General features: G+C 40.0%; 1 protein-coding gene across 3 annotated transcripts in view; it reads left to right on the top strand.

Annotated features, from left to right (window-relative positions):
• Nucleotides 1-16,529, top strand: part of LOC311232036 (uncharacterized protein) — a 41,550-nt gene extending 25,021 nt beyond the window's left edge. For all 3 annotated transcript variants that reach the window (XM_084318704.1, XM_084318702.1, XM_084318703.1), the window contains one exon: nt 15,252-16,529. In XM_084318704.1, coding sequence (XP_084174830.1) covers nt 15,252-16,441 — 1,190 coding nt within the window. In that variant the 3' untranslated portion in view covers nt 16,442-16,529. The remainder of the gene's footprint in view (nt 1-15,251) is intronic.
• Nucleotides 16,530-17,958: the final 1,429 nt, after the last annotated feature.

Below are 17,958 nucleotides of genomic sequence, written 5' to 3'. Positions count from 1 at the left end.
TCTGCGAATCAGATGCAGAGTAGGGGGAGTAGGGCGGGTCTTCACGGAATGCGTGTCCTCTCTTTCAGTCCGAGTCAGAGCAGAGAGTTGACAGCGCATCTACAGTAACCTCGTTCCCAGTTTTATCTCCGTGAAATAAATGTAGCTAGTAGCCTAGTTTCGCCAGCAGGCAGCCAGCAGAAAATATGGCATGTTCGAAGATGGGCAGTAAAAGAAAGGTCGACTGCAATTCAAAGGTGAATGGACTGAAAAATATGCGTTCATCCTGAGTCCCAGCACCAAACCAATGTGACTAATATGCCAAGAAACGGTAGCTCTTGTGAAGAGTGGCAATTTGAAACATCACTACGAAACAAAACACAGTTATTTTTATGCAACCTTTCCTCAAAATTCAGTGCTAAGAACCACAAAAATAAATGGAATGAAATCATCATATCAAGCTGCAAGCAGAATTATTGTTAAATCTATGTCACAACGAGAAAAAGCAACCAAGTCCTCACTCAGTGGCATGGGTGTTGGCTAAACACAAGAAGCCATTCTCTCTCTGATGCATACAAAATAATGTATGACTGAAGTGATGGAGACCATGTTTGAAGGCAAACAAAAGTAAATCCCCCTCTGATCGCACAGCAACCAGAATAACTGAAATACTGGCTGGTGATTTGATTAAACAGCTTGTGATAGAATAAAAAAATGCACAGTGCATTTCCATAGCTGTGGATGAGTCCACTGACACCACTGAGAAGCCTATGTTCTGATGAACCGTTCATGTTCTGAAGAACTGTTCATGTTCTGAAATGTTATTGCTAAAGATTGAGAAGATTGGATCAGTTGTACTTTTTTTTGGAATACTTAAAACTAGGGATGTCCCGATCCGATCATGTGATCGGGATCGGGGCCGATCACGTGATTTTCCGAAGATCGGGATCGGCAAAAAAAAATAAAAAAATCTGATTTTTTTTTTTTTTTTTTTTTTGACAAACATGACCATGTTCACCTCTTAAACTCATACTGAGGCCTTCGTTTTGGTTTTAAATTGCATATCATCATTCATTTATTTATTGTCACACAGAGCAGAAGAATTTTGCCAAAACAAACGCATTTCCTTTGATTTAATTATACATCAAATGATTTATGTCAAGGATTGCAATGCCTCGCTTGAATGAAGTTAACTTTTCACCTGGATAACGTCAACTTTCAGGGTGAATGTAATGTGAGAAATTGGGATAAAAAATAAATAAAAATATTAAATATTTAAAAAAAAAAGATTTTGATCAGATCGGGAAAGATCGGTATCGGTAGATACTCAAAATCACATGATCGGATCGGGAGCAAACATTTTTTATTCGGACATCCCTACTTAAAACCCTTTTTTTGTGGAATATTTGATGCGGCCCAGCCTCACCCAGACTCTACCTCCAGCGGCCCCCAGGTAAATTGAGTTTGAGACCCCTGGTCTAGACTGTCTGACAAAATTATATATTCTTTTGTCAAACGTATTCAAGTATAGACATCATAACCATGTCACAACAGCAGTTATAATGTATATTATCATCAATACCTTAGTTTACCAATAGGTTAAAGTGTTATTAGTGCGATTTTAGTATTAGTTTTTCAGTTTTTATCGTGAAAGTCGGCCATTTTGAAAAACATAACGTCGGGAATTGTAGTTGTTTTGACGCCATTTTGAATAGGACATCGAGAGCTTTCAATGAGCGTTGGAATTTTTCAGAACGACACTTCCCAAAGGCCTCTATGGGGCTTCAAGCTAATTACTTCTGTATGAACTTTTTTAATATCTCTTATTACTCGGGATAATATACCACAAAACTTAACGTTATTGGCATATATTGCAGTGGAGTGCAGTTAGTTTCTCTTCCCTATTTTTAGCATTGAGCAATAATCAGTTTCAAAATGGCGGCACTGGCAAAAATAAAAAAGCTACTGTACATACAGTAGATTTCATTATCTGTTCTTATGCACGCCTGGTGATACTAAATCCAAATTGAACTTGGGCATTTGAAAGATAAGATTTGGCACAATCCATGAATGTGCAAATTGGCTATAATAAGGTAATTTATAAGCCTGCTATTCTATATTGTATAATGATATTTCAAATTGCATTGGTCCGGATGGGAGAATTCAGTACTGTCCAGAAAAAATTTATAACGCACATCCTCCGTTCCTTGGTGCTGAGCCAAACTGTAAAAACAGTAGTACATAAAACAAAGCGGGACTCGCAACGCATACTTGAAAAAGACCGGAAGGGTCTAACCGTTGTATCTGCTGCTATTATTTGTCACAATTAAAAACACCTTGGAGCATCAAAAGTGAGTTGCGAGTGCCGCTTTTTTTAAGAATTCAGTAGTGTATCTACAAAACCTTCTGTTTAATCATATTCCCTTTATTCATTTCCTTAAATCTTTTGTACACATGATCTCAAGAAGGTACTGAACAAGCTCAGTGGCAGTTCATGTCTGGTCATTTTTAGCATGGTGTCATTCACTGTCAAAGATGCAAAGAAAAATCATAATTCATATTCTCCTTTGTTTCATCACAATTTAAGCAAGCCTAGTAATAGACACAATATTTCCCTGAGGTCCATAGATGTCCCTAGATACCATGAACATGCAAATGGACCTTGTAGAAGTGGAGCAATATTCCATTTACTTAGGTATGTATTTTAGGTGGATTTTCAGAAAATAGGGCTCCGGGCTTAAGAGGTTAATAATCAGAATAATCTGAAATTAATTTCAGATTCAGAGTTTTATTTGCCACATGGAAGCAATACAATCATATAGTTTTCATACAAAATCATAAATACCATACCAGGAAGAAGAATTCTTATAGTTACCTGCCCCCTTTTTTTAAACTAGTAGTTTTACTTGATGGTCGGCGTACAACCTAATTTACACAAAATAATAATTTATATAAATAATAATAAAGAAAAGAAAATATCTCACTATTCAGATCACATTTGACTCTCATACTGACTAAATACATATTTTTTATAATTATTTTTGAATTGACAAACACTATATATATATACTCCTTATTGCCCGCCATGCGTTGGAGGGAACTCGTTTTTGGGATCAATATTTAATTTTTTCGCCATGCATTCATAATTCATCCAGCTTCCCTCTGGGACGCAGCTGGACCCTGTTCTGATATTGCAACGCCTCAATACATATATAACATTCCCACATCCGGAACGATAGATACCCGATGTTGAATGGGCCATAGTAATGTCGATATAGCTATAATATTTAAAAAGTTATAGCCCTGCAAAGAAGGTAAACATCTCCATAGGCTTACAGTGCTGGCAGACTGGGCACAAAGATGGGCATGTGTTAAGCTCGCTATGGAGAGAATTCCACAACTTTACACCAATAACTGAAGGACATCTGTTTAAGTGTGGTACGTGCAAACTGATGTTTAAAATTCTATTTCCTTCTACTAAACTCACGTTCTAAATGAAAAAGATTTTGTCCTTTTTCTGGCAGTGTCTTATTTCTTGCCCTAAACATAATTGACATTGTTTGAAACTTAACCATGTCCTCAAGTTTAATTATTCTAGATTTAATAAATAATATGTTTGTGTTCTCGATAATTCACTCTGTGATTCTTACAGCCCTCTTCTGTAGTATATATAATGGTTTTATATTGGTCCCATAAGTATTCCCCCATACTTCAACACAATAACTGAGGTGAGATGAGTGAACAGTAGAGTGTTCTCATTGCCTCATACTCTAACACATCCTTTACTTTATTCATAACAAAAATACTATTTTTTTTTAACATGTGCTATGTGAGATTTCCATATTAGTTTATCATCCATAATTACACCAAGAAAACGAAATTCAGTAACTCTATATCAACTCCATCTATGGACAGTACTATATTTTCATCTCGTTTTCGATTGCCAAAAATAATAAATTTAGTTTTTTTCAGATTCAGTGATAGCTTATCAAGTCAAGTCAAGAGTTTTATTTGTCACGGCATACAAGCATACAGTGAAATGCGGGGGGTCATGCCCGCAACGATTGTGCAATAATACAAGTAATAAGAAAGGAATGAGAATAAGACATTTGTGCAATAATACAACAATAATACGTAATTCGGTCTGTAACCCTTAAAAGTACTGGGTTCAGTACCGATCCCAAGTAGGAATCCACACTATCCGCTGCATTTACAGACATAAACTTCATGGCTCATCTCCTACTCTGGGTATTCAGTAGGTGGTGTCAAAGAGGCAACTACCCATGTGACCTGAGGATACTAGTAAAACATTTTGAAATATTGAATTGCAAATAGAATCGATTGTTGTTGTTTTTCTGGTAAAATGATCGTTTAGATGAATCAATAATAAAATAATCTTTAGTTTCATCCAAATCTAATCAGATTTATTTGTAAGGCCCGACAACACACGTTAATGTCCCCATGGGCCAGACACGTCTTCTTTAACACTTTCCCGGCCACTTGGATGCGTCTAATATTACTCTAGATGGCCAGCATATCAAAACAGACTTGCATAGTCCGTGGGGCTGTTTGTAGAGCTAAATCTATACTTTATAGTATTGCTATCTGTCCATTCTCATTGTCAATTGAGACCATAAACCGTCCCTTCAAAATGGCTTAAAGAAATATTTTTTTCATCAATACGTTCTCATTTTATAGCGTCTTGAATATAAGTGTTATAAGGGATTCCGGCCAGGATATTTCCTGGAAGGCTGGATAAAGGGCTAATAGCTACTAACGTTATATCCAATGGCATTTCGGTTATACAGAAGCTACAGTTAAAACTCAAAGTGCATATGATCCGTACGATCCTCAACCATGAATGCATGAAAGGGGGGGGCGGGGGACGTAGTTTCTGATTATTGATTACCAATAACCGTGTTAGCCTCAGTAGTCAAATTCATTGATCGGCTGGTTGAGTATGATAACAAGACCTGATCGTGTAATTTACGTGAAAAAGATCTTACCGTGAGCCGGTTGGATCCCCCAGAGCATTTCTCAGTTATCGATTGCCATCTGGTAGATCGATATGTCCATTGGCTGATGATATATTCCCTTACTGCATAGTGAAATCCGCGTCCCAAAAGGTATTCCAAGCTACAGGCTGCACATATAGGATCCAGCTAACTGGAAACTCCATTGAAAGTAAAAAAAAAAAAAAATGCACCGTTCTGCCACAGGGCACAATGCATTATCGAGATAGCGCCCCTAAGAGGATCTGGCCGGTAATGCACTTTTTCGAATTCAAAGAGTAGGGTACATCTGCAGTGCCACTCGGCGACCTTGAATAGGTTATTAACATGGACAAAACAACCTTCCCACGGACATGTCCATGGTCGGTCCACAACCGTTGGATTCGAAACACGGATATATACGTCCTTGGCCGCCATTGTGTTAAACAAGTCAAGAAGAAACATAACAATACGTCAAGAACAAAACAAGAACACCATAAGGTCCAACAAATTTAAAATAAATGCAAATAAATGAATGCAATGCGAACACTCCCAGACATACCCCGCGCGAAGGTAAGGAAAAACTCACTAAAACCTAACAATAGGGAAAAATGCACCACAGGCAGTGTGGAGGAGAGAAACCTTAGAAGGGCCAGATGTCGGTGATAGTAGTGTTGCAGACTGACAGTTGGTAAGCATGCACTCATGTGTAGTGAAACACAGATGAGTGCATGCAATAGCAACTGAACATTTTGAAAAATTAAAGATATAGCTGATGGCGATAGCAACTGAACATTTTTAAAGATAGCGCTGATAGCGAATCTATTGGAGGCACAGGGGCGGCGCAAAGAGGGTCGCGTCCTCCCCGTCTTAATCACGGGGACGTTCAACACTCCGGTCATCGCTCCGAGACAGCCGGCGTCAGGGAGATAGGGGGCGGCGCAGAGAGGGTCGCAACCTCCCCGATCATCGCGGGACGTCCAGCACTCCGGTCACCACTACGAGACCGCCGGAGACAGGGAGACAGGAGGGCACGCAGAGAGGGTCGCATCCTCCCGGTCTTCATCACGGGACGTCCGACACTCCGGTCAACACTCCGGGACAGCAACTCGCAGGGAGACGGGACAGGCGTTAGACAGCTTGTGTGATTGTAGTGGGCGGACATAGCAATAGATACAAGTGGTAAGCATATATGTGAATAGAATAGATATATGAAGTAAGCATATTATGTGAATAGAATAGAAGTACTTAACCCAGCAATGAAATCACATTGACAGACCACAAACCATGTTGACAGACCACGGACAGAAGACGGTAAGGAGCTGATCCATGGCCTCGGTGGTGCATGTAGAGCAGTCACTGCAATCTTGGCCAAGACCCCGAGGCATCCATCACCTTGGTCAGCACTACGAGACAGGCACTCTGAGAGATGGGGGGGGGGCAGGGGTTAGAGATTTCCCATGTTTGTAGTGCTGCAGAAAAGCAGACATGGGAGAAAATAGACATCCTAACTAAAAATGCACCACAGGCAGTGTGGAGGAGAGAAACCTTAGAAGGGCCAGATGTCGGTGATAGTAGTGTTGCAGACTGACAGTTGGTAAGCATGCACTCATGTGTAGTGAAACACAGATGAGTGCATGCAATAGCAACATGCATACTGCACCTTATGTGACACTGTGAATAATGTGAATATTCCTCAGCTAGTCAGATAGTAAATTATATTGACCATATTGATCAAATAGTTTACACTGCCTGTGTTGTCTTTTACTACCTGTATACTGTGTTGTTTTACTACCTGTACCCCTCCCCCCCCTCCCCCCCATGCTGCTATGATGCCTGAATTTCCCCAAGGGGATCAATAAAGGAATATCTTATCTTATCTTATCTTAACTAGACAGATTAATCTAAAGGTCAGTCCCAGACCAGGTGAGATCAGGGTAGGTTGAAGGAGAGCGAGAAAAGATGGGTCTTAAGCAGCTTCGACAGAGCAGGCGCCCCTGACGACGGCAGGTAATTTGTTCCACAGGTAGGGAGCGCGGTAGACAAAGGCTCTGTGGCCGGTGGATTTCTTTTTAACCCTAGGAATCGATAGAAGCCCCGCATTTTGTGAGCGCAGAGCACGAGCGGGCGAGTATCGGGAGATGAGATCGGATAGATAGAGCGGTGCAAGCCCATTTAAAATTTTGTAGGTGAGGAGTAGCACTTTAAAGTCGGATCGGGCTTGAATAGGAAGCCAGTGTAGGGCGGACAAAACTGGTGTGATGTGATAAAATCTTCTAGTTAGTATCCATGCACGAGTTGAAGATTTTTGATGCTTGAATTAGGTAGGCCTGAAAAAAGTGCATTACAGTAGTCCAGACGTGATGAGACAAAAGCATGAATCAGGGTTTCAGCATCAGCCAAAGTTAAAATGGGGTGAATTTTTGCGATATTACGAAGATGGAAGAACGCAATTTTGGTGAAATTTTTTATGTGCATTAAATGAGAGGGAGGAATAAAAAATTACTCCAAGGTTTTTTATGGTGGAGCTCTGGGATACATGACAAGTATCAAAGTTGAGGGAGATGTCCTGAAACAGGCCTCTCAGTTTTATTTGTAAATCGAAAATAGCAAAGGGCCCAGGACAGAGCCTTGTGGGACACCACATTGCACTAGGAGGGTCTCAGATGTTAAATCATTATAGACCATGCAGTGTGTTCTATCAGTAAAATAGGATTTAAACCTAGCTAGTGCATGACCCTGAATGCCAACATGATTCTCAAGCCGACCTAGAAGAATCTAGTGATCGACAGTGTCAAAGGCTGCACTGAGATCAAGCAATAAGAGCACAGAAGTGAGGTTTGAGTCAAGAAGTCATTTGTGACTTTGGTAACCACCGTTTCGGTGGAGTGTAAGGCTCTAAAGCCAGATTGAAAAGATTCATTAAGATTATTGTTTGACGAATGGTCAGTAAATTGCGTTGCGACGATCCGTTCTAACACTTTGGATAGGAACGGAAGATTGGAGATGGGTCTGTAATTTTTCAAGATTAGAGGGTCGAGGTTCGGTTTTTTAAGTAGTGGTTTATGTCTGCATTTACAGACATAAGCTTCATGACTCATCTCCTACTCTGGGTATTCAGTAGGTGGTGTCAAAGAGGCAACTACCCATGTGACCTAAGGATACTAGTAAAACATTTTGAAATATTGAATTGCAAATAGAATCGATTGTTGTTGTTTTTCTGGTAAAATAATCGTTTAGATGAATCAATAACAAAATCATCTTTAGTTGCATCCCTAGTGTCGGTGCCATGTAGTTCAGTCGTAGGTGAAGAGGTATTCAGCATATGGTTCTGACATACGTTGCTTCCAAATAAAAGGAGAAAAGACAAAGTGCCTTAATTTTTATTTAGTTTACACTCGGGATTATTAAAAAGTAGTCATGGATTATGTGGTTATTTTGTAGACAAATGTTTCATCCAATTTACAGAAATTGTACTATATCGTGATATATATTGTTACTGAGATATGAAATTTCATATAGCTTGATATAAGATTTGATCCATTAGGTGACACTTGACTTGTTGAGCCCTAGCCATATTAAAAGACTAAGTGCCTTTAATTTTTATTTAGTTTACACTCAGGATTATTAAAAAGTAGTCATGGATTATGTGGTAATTTTTTAGACATGTTTCATCCAATTTACAGAAAACATACTATATCGTGATATATATATCGTTACAGATATATGAAATTTCCCATAGTGTGATATAACATAACATAAACCTGCAGCGCGCCACACACACGCAAACGGGAGATTGAAAGAAAGAAAAAAAAAACACAAGCTGCCGGCGGACTCTCATCACCGAGAGGGAGAGAAAGGAAGAGAGAGGGAGAGAGATAGAGAGCACTTGGGGGGGGGGGGGGGGACCTGCAGCGCGCCACACACACGCAAACGGGAGATTGAAAGAATGAAAAAAAAAAAACCACAAGCTGCCGGCGGACTCTCAGCCGAGAGGGAGAGAAAGGAAGAGAGAGGGAGAGAGATAGAGAGCACTTGGGGGGGGGGGGGGGGGGGGGGGGGGGACCTTGTCAGCCTGTCTTTTTTCTCTCTCTCTCTCTCTCTCTCTCTCCACCCCCTCCCTCTCTCTCTCTCTCTCTCTCTCTCTCTCTCTCTCTCTCTCTCTCTCTCTCTCTCTCCCCCCCCCCTCCCTCCCTCCCTCTACCAGTGCAGACTGTGTGGCACTGTCACTCAAAGTGCTTATGGGCGGAGCCAGGCCATAACAGCCTGATTTCTTGAGGCTGAAAAATGATGGTTTTGAGTACTTGATTAGAAATATAAAACAATGCATTTTTTTTAAAAAAACCTTACAAATGTCTTCAATAGACTAACAGGAATTGTGTAAAGTTGCCCAAATAGTGCTAGGAATAGCAATACATAGCCCCTTTAAAGTTTAAAGCTCAATATATCAAAACATGGCACTTTACAGTGAACAGGAGGTCTATTTGTATTAAAAACAATAGATTGTTTTTCATTTAAATGTCTAAGAGCTAAAAAAAAAAGTCAAATGATATCGTGGCAGACATTGTGATATCGGCAAATATCGTATCGTTGTCCAAAGAATCGTATCGTGATGAGACTGGTGATTCCCACCCCTAGCGTGATATAAGGTTTGATCCATAAGGTGACACTTAAATCTGTCATAACCTGAGGGGTTATGACTAGGGATGCACGATATAGATTTTGACCCCGATACCGATAACTTTCTGCTCCTCAAGGCTGATACCGATACCGATAACCGATAACCGATAATATATATATATATATTTATTGTATTATAAAAACATTTTTTAAATGTATATTCCTGTAGTTTTGACATAACCAGATTTATCATGACATGAGCATTACTACTATGAACAAAACAAAGCCAAGACAACAGTTTTGACTGATAAAGTCACCATATTTATTTTTCCAAATAAATATTATTTGAATCAGAAAATTCACAATAACTTGTAAACATAACACTGCAAAATGTAAACATTTGCCAATTGCCATAGTGAGGTTCATCACTCAGTGATGTAAAAATAAAATAAAGGCCTCTAGAACTGTTGCAAATCTTTGTATAAGCCTGGGATTCAAATTCAATACTGGCAGGTAGAATCGAACAGTCAGATATGTCTCTATCTAAAGTATACAAACAAACAAACAAACAGTAAAAAACAAATAAGCTACTGAAACAAGTTCCACACAGTAACAGTCATTTTACAGAACAAAGGATTAATATTACTTATAAATAATAATCCATATAAATGACAGTGAGTGAACCCTTTTTTTCCACTAAACTACTAAAGCATTGAGGTTTCAAACTTTCAATTGTTTTCATTTTTTCTCAAAGAGAGAGAGGGGGGAGAGGGAGAGAGAGAGGGGCAGAGTGAGAGACAGATAGGCCGGGAGCTAACCGTGAAAACAAAAGCACAGAAGAACGGGATCTAATTACGAAGACGTTCTACCGGTTCCTTAACACAAGTTATACAGTGTTCATAAAACATTAAAATAAAATATACACTTACGTCCAGTTGCAGCATCTGTGTTCCTTTGCAGCTGGCTTTGGATTCACAGCAGCTTTAGCGCGTCGTCGTAGGCTTTTAACACACCATCGTAGCGGTGGTGATGCTGCAGGTGACTTATTAGGTTGGATGTATTATAAGTTGTTGCCCTTTTCCCTCCTCGTGGAACTTCTGCATTGCATTTGTTACAAATGGCAAGCAAACTTTTTCCTCTGAAACTTTGAAAAAGTCCCACACTACTGACGGCATCTTTGTTTACATCCGCGCTGCGTCTGAAACTTACGTGGCTACGTCACAGCCAAGAAAGGGAGCGCTGGATTTGTGTAAAACGCCCTCTTCCTAAACCACACGCTATCAGTCGTACCACAGTACTGGCAAAACGGGAGGAGCCTACAGTAAAAACAAACGCCCTTCATCCCAATTCACCCACACCGCATTTTTTTTACCAAAAAATATATTATATTATCGGAGCTATCAATAACATTATCGGGTTTATAGGGATGACGTCATAATTGCTGATATAGGCCCGATAATTATCGTGCATCCCTAGTTATGACCTAAACCTAAAGGGGCTTTAGTCCCGGACTAAATTTAAACAGACCTTAACCATAGCCATGATGTAACCACTCCTTCTCCAGAAACTGTTGACTAACTGGTGCTTTAAACAAAGTGGTTTAAGTCTAGAACTGTAGACGACTCTGGACTACACTGTGTTCTTAACCTGTTAAGCCCTATTTTCTGAAAATCCACCTAAAAATACATCACCTAAGTTAATGGAAGATTGCTCCACTTCTACAAGGTTAATTTGCATGTTCTTCTAGGGACATCTATGGATCTCAGGGAATGTATTCCCAGTGTCCGAAATATTGTGTCTGTTACTAGGCTTGAGTAAATTGTGATGAAACAAAGGAGAATATAAATTATGATTTTTCTTTGCATCTTTGACAGTGAATAACACCATGCTAAAAATGACCAGACATGAAAAACTGCCACTGAGCTCGTTCAGCACTTTCTTGAGATCACGTGTTCAAAAAATCATAAAGGGAATATGATTAAACGGAAGGTTTTGTAGATACAGTACTGAATTCTGCCATCCGGACACATGCAATTTGAAATATTATTATAGAATATTAGGCCTATAAATTACCTTATTATAGCCAACTTGCAAATTTGGATTTAGTATCACCAGGTGTGCAGGAAGAACCGATAATGAAATCTACTGTATGTACAGTTCCATTCTTATAATGGATATGGCTCCGCCATTTTGGATTGGATGGCAACGGGATTGTTGCTAAATGTTCACAGAAGGTAGACATACTAACTGCGCTCCAATCTATGTCAATAACGTTCAGTTTTGTGATGGAGAATCCAGAGAAATAAGAGAAATTTAAAAAATCATACAGAAGTAATTTGCTTGCAGGAAACTGGAATCGGTTGGGAAAGGTAGTTTTTCTAAATGAATTTTGAAGTTTTGCTAATTCAAAATGGCGGATATTCGCTAAATTATAAACTCATTCCATGAACTAAAATCTCACTAACACTTTACCCTATTGGTAAACAAACGTATTGTTGAAAATATATACCGACTGCTGTTTTGACAGGATTATGGTCTTTATGGATACATTTTGAAGAAAAAAAAACGCAACATTATGTCATACAGTCTAGAGATTGATTTTTGACGTTATGTCATTTTGGGACCGGTATACCCGACCCGTTAAGAGGTTAAACTATAAAACCCAGGGCGGTCGGGTGGCGTAGCGGAGATTGTGCTCGTCACCAATGCAAGAGGCCTACGGCTTGGGCCGATCGTCATACTAACTCGTTTGGCTGAGTTAGGGGGAGGGAAGTCGAGGGTGGTAATCTGGCGTCAGGTCTGCGCGCCTGCTAGGGTGACCAGATATCACGCATTGCGCGTGATTGCACAGCAAAACTGTCTCTTTTCACGCGTCACGCAAATTGAGACCATGTCCCTCTTATTGGTTGTCATCTGCGCGAACGTCGTCCCCCCCAGCCAATGGAACCCCGAACGCGGAAGTGAAGCTCCGTTGGGGAAAATATACACACAAGCGGGGCCTATTTGAAATCTCCGCGATAGCAAAGAGCTGAGTGACAGTGACAGCTCGTGCGACCCGCCATTAAGAAGAAGAAGACACCGACAGCTGCCTAGAACACACTCGTACTTAAAAAAATGCAGGACACACCAAACAAAAAGAGGTGTAGTTACCGTAGCGAATGGAAAACAGAATACCCATGGGTGAGAAATGTCGAGGGGGATGCAGAGAGGGTTTATTGTGAACTTTGCAATAGTTCGTTCTCTATTGGGCATGGGGGCGAATTTGATATAAAACGACATAGACAAGCTGAGTCCCACAAGAAACGGGTTACACAAAAAGAGACGTCAAAATCCATGTTCGCATTTCTCCGACCAAAAGACGTTGGACAAGCAGACAAAATAACTGCTGCAGAGGTAACAACAACTGTTTACCACACTGTCCAACATGCCCAGTCATACAGATCAGCAGACTGTGGTACCAAGCTATCCCCTACCATTTTCCCCGACTCTGACATAGCCAAGACAATGGCCTGTGGTCGGACCAAGGCAGCAGCCATCGTAACCGACGTGCTAGCCCCTGCTTTGGTGGAGAGTTGTCTCAGAGAACTCAAAACGCCAGCGGTTAAGCCACGGGAGGAAACAACCAAAGGTGTGTTAAATTCATGTGTGTATGAGGGTGTAGATTCCCTTAGGGAAAATGAAATATATTGCAAATATATTAGGAATATAGTGGGAGTATTGCCAATATATTATTAAATGTATTACAATAACAATATCAAAACAACAATATCAATATCAAAGGATATATCCACAATATATTTACAAATATACACATGGTAATTATGTTAGTGTGTATATTATTATATTTCCATATATTATGATATGGTTGGAATGGATATTGCCATATATTTCACTAAAATATATTAATAATATACTGCACACATATTTTTGATAATCACACGCTCAACTTCCTGCAGTCAGAGTGAACTGAATACATGCATTTCATAGCAAATATTGAAATAGCACTGTCCTTTTCCTGCTCCCAACCATCACTGCAAGTCCCCCCTCATCCTTCCTCCCCCCTGCTCATTCCCTGAATCCCTGGACTTGTGAGTTGAGACTTGTGTTACTGTTCCTGCTCTGTTTGATAAGTGATTGTAAGTCTGGGTGGTTATTTAATGTATTTAATGAATTTTTTAGTATTTATTATTATTATTATTATTATTTTGACACCCATTAGAGGCAAAAGGAAAATAAAAATAAAATGAATAAGGGCAAAACATATTAGGCTTGTGGTCATTTTAATGAGGACAGTGGCGGATGAGCCTTGAAGGAGGGACAGTCCACCACATTGTCCCTCACAAACATACCCTTTGTCCCACATTTGGTTTATTGGGACCTGGTCACCCTAGCGCCTGCTCAGCGAAAGGCAGGAAATGGTGGAGGCGGCGTGACCTCCCACGCGTTACACTTGCTGCCAGGTGAAAAGAGAGCCGCTGGTTGTCTCCACATGTGTCGGAGGACGCATGTGGTTGACTTCAGGGTTCCCTTGTACCGACCAGTAGGAGGAACATGCGCACAACAACCAGGTAGGGGAGGGGGGGGGATTGGCATAACGACTAAATTGGGATGGGGGGAAAAATAGAAAAATCAGTTGGAGAAAAAGAAAAAAAAAACTATAAAACCCAGCTACGTTCTTCTATGAAAGAGAGACATCGAGAGGTTTTGTTTCAGATTTTTATCATCAATTACTAACGTCCTCGTATGAAACCCTCCACCTAGACTCCGTCTGGAGGAGGGATATACCAGACCTGGAAAGTGATTTTGATTGGCAAGAAGCCTGGGCAAATGTTCGACTCACATCAAGGAACCCGGACCATCAACAAATCAATCTTAACTATATTCACAGGACATACTTGACTCCTATAAGACTGAAAAAAATGGGTCTTATACAAATGGGGACGAGGGGACATTTATGCACATGTACTGGGACTGCCCACCAGTTAAGATATTCTGGAAAGAGGTGACCCAGCAATTATCAAATCTCTTAACTTGGAATATACCTGTACACCCCTCTGTATTACTGCTGAATGATGTTTTTGAGTGTGCAGTACATCCACAGCTAAAGAGATTGGTTTTATCGGGTATCACAGTGGCTAAAAAGCTGATAGCATCACGATGGTTCCAACCGGAAAAAATTTGCCGAAAGGTCTGGATTATTACATATCTCGATGTGATCTATCAAGAAATATCTACAGCAAGAATTTTGGGTCTCAATTAATCCAAAATGACATTGTGGTTAGAAGTGGTGGAGAAAATAAAAGCTAGCATATAATGGTAGTGTCTGGTTAGGAGCGAGGGATAATGGATGGATTATCCAATGGGGGGTCCGGGAGGGGGGGGGGTACGAGCTAGAGCATATGTGTGTAGGTTTTTAGATAACAGGTATTAAGGGTATATCCTGTATAAGACAATTAACTAAAATGTGATTTCATTGGATGTGCACTGTCAACTAATGCTTGTATATCTTATCGTGTGTTGTCATGTTTGTTTGTGTTTGTTTAAAAAATAAAAAAATACAAAAAAAAAACAGCTACGTACCATTATAAACCTCTTACATGGAAATGAAAGCTGAATAAAATCACCAAATCTCTCCTTCCTCTGACACTCTTCTCCATCCAGAGAGCTGTCCTGTCAGGCCTGGGAAGAAACCAAGAGGCTTGGATGGAAGAAAAGGACTCTGCTGTGACCAGTTTGGAAAAAGCTTCAGTTCAAAGATGAATCTTGATAAACACCAACGCATTCACATGGGAAAGAAACTCTACTCCTGTGACCAGTGTGGGAAGAGCTTTAGTCATCTGGGTAATCTGAAATCACACCAGATGATTCACACAGGAGAGAAGCCCTACTCATGTGACCAGTGTGGGAAGAGCTTTATTCATCTGGGTGATCTGAAATCACACCAGAGAATTCACACAGGAGAGAAGCCCTACTCATGTGATCAGTGTGGGAAGAGCTTTAGTCAATTGAGTCATCTGAAATCACACCAGATGATTCACACAGGAGAGAAGCCCTACTCATGTGACCAGTGTGGGAAGAGCTTTAGTCATCTGTATAGTCTGAAATCACACCAGAGAATTCACACAGGAGAGAAGCCCTACTCATGTGACCAGTGTGGGAAGAGCTTTAGTCATCTGAGTGATCTGAAATCACACCAGAGAACTCACACAGGATGGAACCCCTACTCATGTGACCAGTGTGGAAAGAGCTTTAGTAAACTGAGTAATCTGAAATCACACCAGAGAATTCACACAGGAGAGAAGCCCTACTCCTGTGACCAGTGTGGGAAGAGCTTTAGTCAATTGAGTAATCTGAAATCACACCAGATAATTCACACAGGAGAGAAGCCCTACTCCTGTGACCAGTGTAGGAAGAGCTTTAGTCATCTGACTAAGCTGCAAACACACCAGAGAATTCACACAGGAGAGAAGCCCTACTCATGTGACCAGTGTGAGAAGAGCTTTAGTCAACTGAGTAATCTGCAAACACACCAGAGAATTCACTCAGGATGGAAGCCCTACTTTTGTGACCAGTGTGAGAAGAGCTTTAGACATTATTCTAGTCTGAAATCGCACCAGAGAATTCACACAGGAGAGAAGCCCTACTCCTGTGACCAGTGTGAGAAGAGCTTTAGTCAGTTGTCTAGTCTGAAATCGCACCAGATAATTCACACAGGAGAGAAGCCACATCATTGTAGTTTGTGTGATAAGAGATTCAGAACATTAGCATATTTCAGAAAACATGAGAAAATACACTTGGGAGAGAAGATTCAGGGAAATGTCAAACCTGTCAATTCACATGCACATTCTTAGAGGACACTAGTGATGTATTGAACTAATGTCACACATTGTCAACATTCCTAGTAGTTCACAAGAATATGTGTTTATTTTAGAGTAATGTTCCATGTATTGTCTTCATTTGTATTCTATTAAAGGAATGGATGTTCTTTATATGAATTTATAATTTTTTGTGGTTTTTCTACCATCTTGTTACTAACTATTTTGTCGTTATTGTGTGTATTTTGATGAGTAATTGCTGTAGCATTGATGAAACTATCAAAGCGTTATAGGGTTGGAATCCACTTTCAATTCAATAAATTAAAATAAAAAAACAAGTTCTGATGATTGAACATCCATTCACATTTACTTGTCATTAGGTTGGATAGTACCGTACTTTTCGGACTATAAGCCGTGGCTTTTTTCCCCATTTTTCGACCCTGCGGCTTATATAACGGTGCGGCTTATATGTGGACCAAACCCGAAAATGTAAAAATCGAAATATAGCTTTTTTTAGTATACTATAGCACTAAATGGTAACACTTGTTATGCAAATATGCAACTTGTTTGTTGAAATGTTAATAAATGGGAGCTTCCTCAAACAGCCATCTCTTTCCCGACAATCCCCTCTGTGCACGAACCCTTACATATGGTAATTAAACATTAAAACACCTGCAGCTTATAGTCCAGTGCGGTTTATATATGTACACATCATTCAATTTAGCTGCTGCGGCTTATAGTCAGGTGCGGCTTATAGTGCGAAAAGTACGGTAAAACCTTTTCATGACGGAATATTTTAAATAAAATGCAGTTAAACAATTAAATAAAAAAGATAAACCCACCCATCCTCAGAAATGCTTTAGGTTGATTATTTACCATTAAGAGAGTTTATGGTGTATCTATATACATTGATGATAAAGAGGGGTTTCTGAGACATTTTCACAAGTAAAAGCTGGGACCAATTTTTGCAGGATGTCCAGATTGTTTTTTTATTATATTGTTTTGTCAATCTGAATAAGCAATTAAATATTTTTTTAAATGTAGTCTGTTAATCATGCCAGAGTGGTCTGGGACCCCATGCCAAGCCTAAAGGCCTCCCAGGGGGACACCTAAACATACGCAGTATCACCGCTAAAAGTGAACAGATTAAACAACTACTCTTAGAATCAAACCTGGCTTCATGATAACTCCCCAGCTGCTGCTCTGACTACCTGGCTATAATATATTTAGAGCGACCTGAAGGGAGATGGGGAGGTGTGATGTTTTATGTTAAAGATAACATCCACTGTACCCAGATCCACTTTTCAGATACGGAATGTCTCTCCTCAAATGTCCTTTACCCTCCTAGGGCTGTACCCACCACCAGACTCCAAAGCTATAGTTTCTGACCAGCTGAACACCATACTTAGAGAGTGCAACTTTGACAAAGAAGTACTTTTGATGGGAGATTTCAACATAAACTGGTAGAAAAGCCCTCAAACATTGTACAATGAAATTAGATTTTGTTCAGATGATTAAAGGGCCAACTAGGATAAGACCCAAATCAACCTAGT

Source organism: Notolepis coatsorum (genome assembly GCF_963971535.1).
Source record: "Notolepis coatsorum genome assembly, chromosome: 7".
NCBI classification, from domain to species: Eukaryota; Metazoa; Chordata; class Actinopteri; order Aulopiformes; family Paralepididae; genus Notolepis; species Notolepis coatsorum.
Note: the sequence above shows the minus strand (reverse complement) of the source record. Positions and strands in the feature narration are given on the sequence as shown.